We start from the raw sequence: 2,817 nt of genomic DNA, 5'->3' as shown, positions 1-2,817 counted from the left end.
CCCCCCCCTCACGGATGTCCTGCAGCATGGTGTCACGGCCGAAGCGCGTGGCACCGATCCTGCTCGGGCTCCTGGCCATGCTCCTCCTCGGTGTGCAGGCCTCCCGGCTGGCCCCGGATGGGCCCGCCTCCAGCCAGCAGAGCCCGGTGCCTCTTGCGGCCGGCCGCCGGGCGCCCACCGCGACGCACCTCCCCCATGTGGCCCCGCCTTCACACCCGGCCGGCACATGGGCCGCCGCCTGGCTGGCCCTCGGGGCCGATGCGTATGTCGGCCTGTCGGGCGCCGGGGCGACGCGCCTGGTGGCCGGGCCGGATGGCGGCCTGGCCCTGGCAGCCCGGCGGCCCGGCGACGACGCCGCCCCCGGGGGGCTGCTCCTGTTTGACGCCTCCGGCGGCGGGCCCCGGCTGGGCCAGGCCCCGGCGCCAGGGGAGCCGTTCGCCGGGCGCCCGGTCGGCGGCTTCCCCGACGTGCAGCCGGTGACCGACATGCTGGAGATCGGCCTGCCGGCCGGGCCCGACGGCTGGCCGGTGCGCGCGGTGGTCCTCTGCCAGGCGGGCACCCGGGCCCGGGGGTTCGTGGCCCGGTGCGAGGTCGGCCCCCGGCCGGCCCCCGGGGCCCGGTGCCCGGCCACCTTCCTGGCCATCTTCGACGAGGCGGTCGACGCGTGCCACCTGCAGCGCCTGGCCAGGCACATGGTCAGCATCCGCCACCGGCACGCGGCCACGGTGCTCACCTTCGACGGGGCCGGCCTCCGGAGCGCGGCCACCCTGCCCGGCGGGAGCCTCGATCATCCGGCCGTGTGGGCGGCCGCCGGGCCGGGGCGCTGGCTGGTGCCCGGGCCGCAGGGGCTGCACGTGCACCCCGCGGGCCTGGCCGGCCCGGTCCCCCGGCCGGCGGCGCTGCCCGGGGCCAGCCCGGTGGTCCTGCCGGCCGGTGGCCCGCTGCTGCCCGGGCGCCCGGGCCAGCTCCTGGCCAGCCGCCTGGAGCCCGATGGCCAGCAGGCCGCCTGGACCGTGGTGCACCTTGCCCCGGGCGGCGCCAAGCGGACGCTGGCCCGGCTGCCGGCGGCCTGGCTGGCCGGCGACCGGGCGCACTTCCTGCCGGTGCCCCTGCCCCCGGGCGCCGGTCTGGCCATGGTCACCGAGCGCGGGGCCGTCCTGGCGCCCGTGCACTGCCAGCCCGGCGACCGCGACCGCGACCGCTGCCAGCCGGCGGCCCCGACCATCCTCGAGGCCCCGGCCGGGGTGACCCTCTCGCCGGGCCGGGCGAGGGTCGTGTCGGCCGCCGGGCGGACCTTCCTCCTGGCGCCGGATGCCCACTCCGGGGCGGTCCTGCGGCTGGACATGCCGGCGGCCGGGGCGCCCGGCTGGACGGCTGGCCCGGCGAGCCTGCCCTGTGACGCCGGCTGCGCCACGTGCTCCGGGCCCGGGGCCCAGGAGTGCACCTCCTGCCCGGGCGAGCTGGTGCTCCAGGCCGGGGCCTGTGTGGCCGAGTGCCCGGCCGGGGCCTTCGTGTGTGAGGGGCCCGCGGTGGGGGCTGGCGGCGGTGGCGGCGGCGGCCGCCAGTGCCAGGCCTGCCCGGCCGGGTGCTCCGCCTGCCGGATGGCGGCCCCCGGGCCCGGGGGGGCCGCCTGCCTGGCCGAATGCACCGCCTGCGCCGGGGGGCAGGTCCTCCATGAGGCCGGCTGCGTGGACGCCTGCCCGGTGGGCTTCTTCCCCCGGGCCGGGGCGCCGGTCGCCGCGTGCGCCCCCTGCCACAAGACGTGCGCTGTCGGCTGCACCGGGCCGGAGGCCCGCGACTGCGACCACCAGCCGCCGAGCTACGCCGACGGCCTCGGTACGTGGGGCCCGCCCCCTGCTCCCCGCGCCCGCCCGCCCGCCCGCCCGCCCGCCCCGCTCCACATTCTAACCCCCTGGTGCTGTGGTCCTCGCGCCCTGCCGCCGCTCGCGCTCCCTCGCCGCCTCGTGCGCCGCATCGGCCGGCCGGGGGCATTTCCTCCGGCCCCACGTGCAGCCATCGGGCTCGGCGTGGTGTTCCTGACTGCCACCGTCCTGCTGCTGGGGCTGATCGCCTACATCACCATGCGGTACATCCAGCGGCGCCGGGCGGCCCAGAACAAAGTACGGCAGGACACCGCCGCCGGGCAGGCCGCTGCCCCGGCGGGCCAGCGCCCCAGGGCATGCGCCGCCCCCGCCGCCTCCCTGTAAGCTAACCCGTAGTCTCGCTCGCGTTCTCTCTCTCTCCCGCCCCCGCCTCCCGGGCCTGCGCTCTCGCCCTCCTTCCGGCCGGTGCAGGAGGCCCGCTCCGAGGACCGTACGTTCTCGCCCGGGCGCGCGATCGCGTGCCCCTCCCCCTCGCGCCCCCCGCTGGCCCCGACCCGCGCACTGCCCCCCTGTGCTGACCCCCCCCCCTCCCCCCCTTCGCACCCCGTCCACACGGCAGGAGGCAACATGCTTCACTCCCTGACCAGCACGTCCACCAGCATTTCGGTGTGAGTTTGCCCGACATGCGCCCCGGACGCACCCCAATACAGCTATCCTTGTGCGCATGCCTGCGTGTGTGTGTGTGTGTGTGTGTGTGTCCGCCATCGGCCATGAGGCGGCGCCCGAGGAGTGGGAAGGGGGCCCGGTGGGTCGCGCAGCCGGCATGCATGGCCGGCCAGGGCGCACAGAGGCCTGCACGCCCGGAGGCGCACGCACAGTCGCCCGAGCAGGCAGCGCAGGGGCCGAGGCCCACGCGCCGGAACCGACCCAAGCGCCCCCGGGCTGGCGTGCGCCCCGGGGATGCTCCTCGGCGGCGGGCCCTCCCCGGGCCGGC

General features: G+C 78.7%; 1 protein-coding gene across 1 annotated transcript; it reads left to right on the top strand.

Annotated features, from left to right (window-relative positions):
• On the top strand, positions 1–2,548 carry H696_06278 (hypothetical protein). The gene is made up of 4 exons (XM_009500018.1): positions 1–1,836; positions 2,014–2,120; positions 2,295–2,313; positions 2,443–2,548. The coding sequence occupies exons 1-4, from the start codon at positions 15–17 to the stop codon at positions 2,493–2,495; spliced, it is 2,001 nt and encodes a 666-aa protein (XP_009498293.1). The 5' UTR covers positions 1–14; the 3' UTR covers positions 2,496–2,548.
• Positions 2,549–2,817: the final 269 nt, after the last annotated feature.

Source organism: Fonticula alba, assembly GCF_000388065.1.
Source record: "Fonticula alba strain ATCC 38817 unplaced genomic scaffold supercont2.49, whole genome shotgun sequence".
Taxonomy (NCBI): domain Eukaryota; order Rotosphaerida; family Fonticulaceae; genus Fonticula; species Fonticula alba.
Note: the sequence above shows the minus strand (reverse complement) of the source record. Positions and strands in the feature narration are given on the sequence as shown.

Excerpts from the sequence above, each read along its gene's own strand:
- H696_06278 (XM_009500018.1), top strand. The coding sequence starts at position 15 with ATGTCCTGCAGCATGGTGTCACGGCCGAAGCGCGTGGCACCGATCCTG. Across the intron at positions 1,837-2,013 it reads GAGCTACGCCGACGGCCTCG|CCATCGGGCTCGGCGTGGTG; the intron begins GTACGTGGGGCC and ends CCCCACGTGCAG.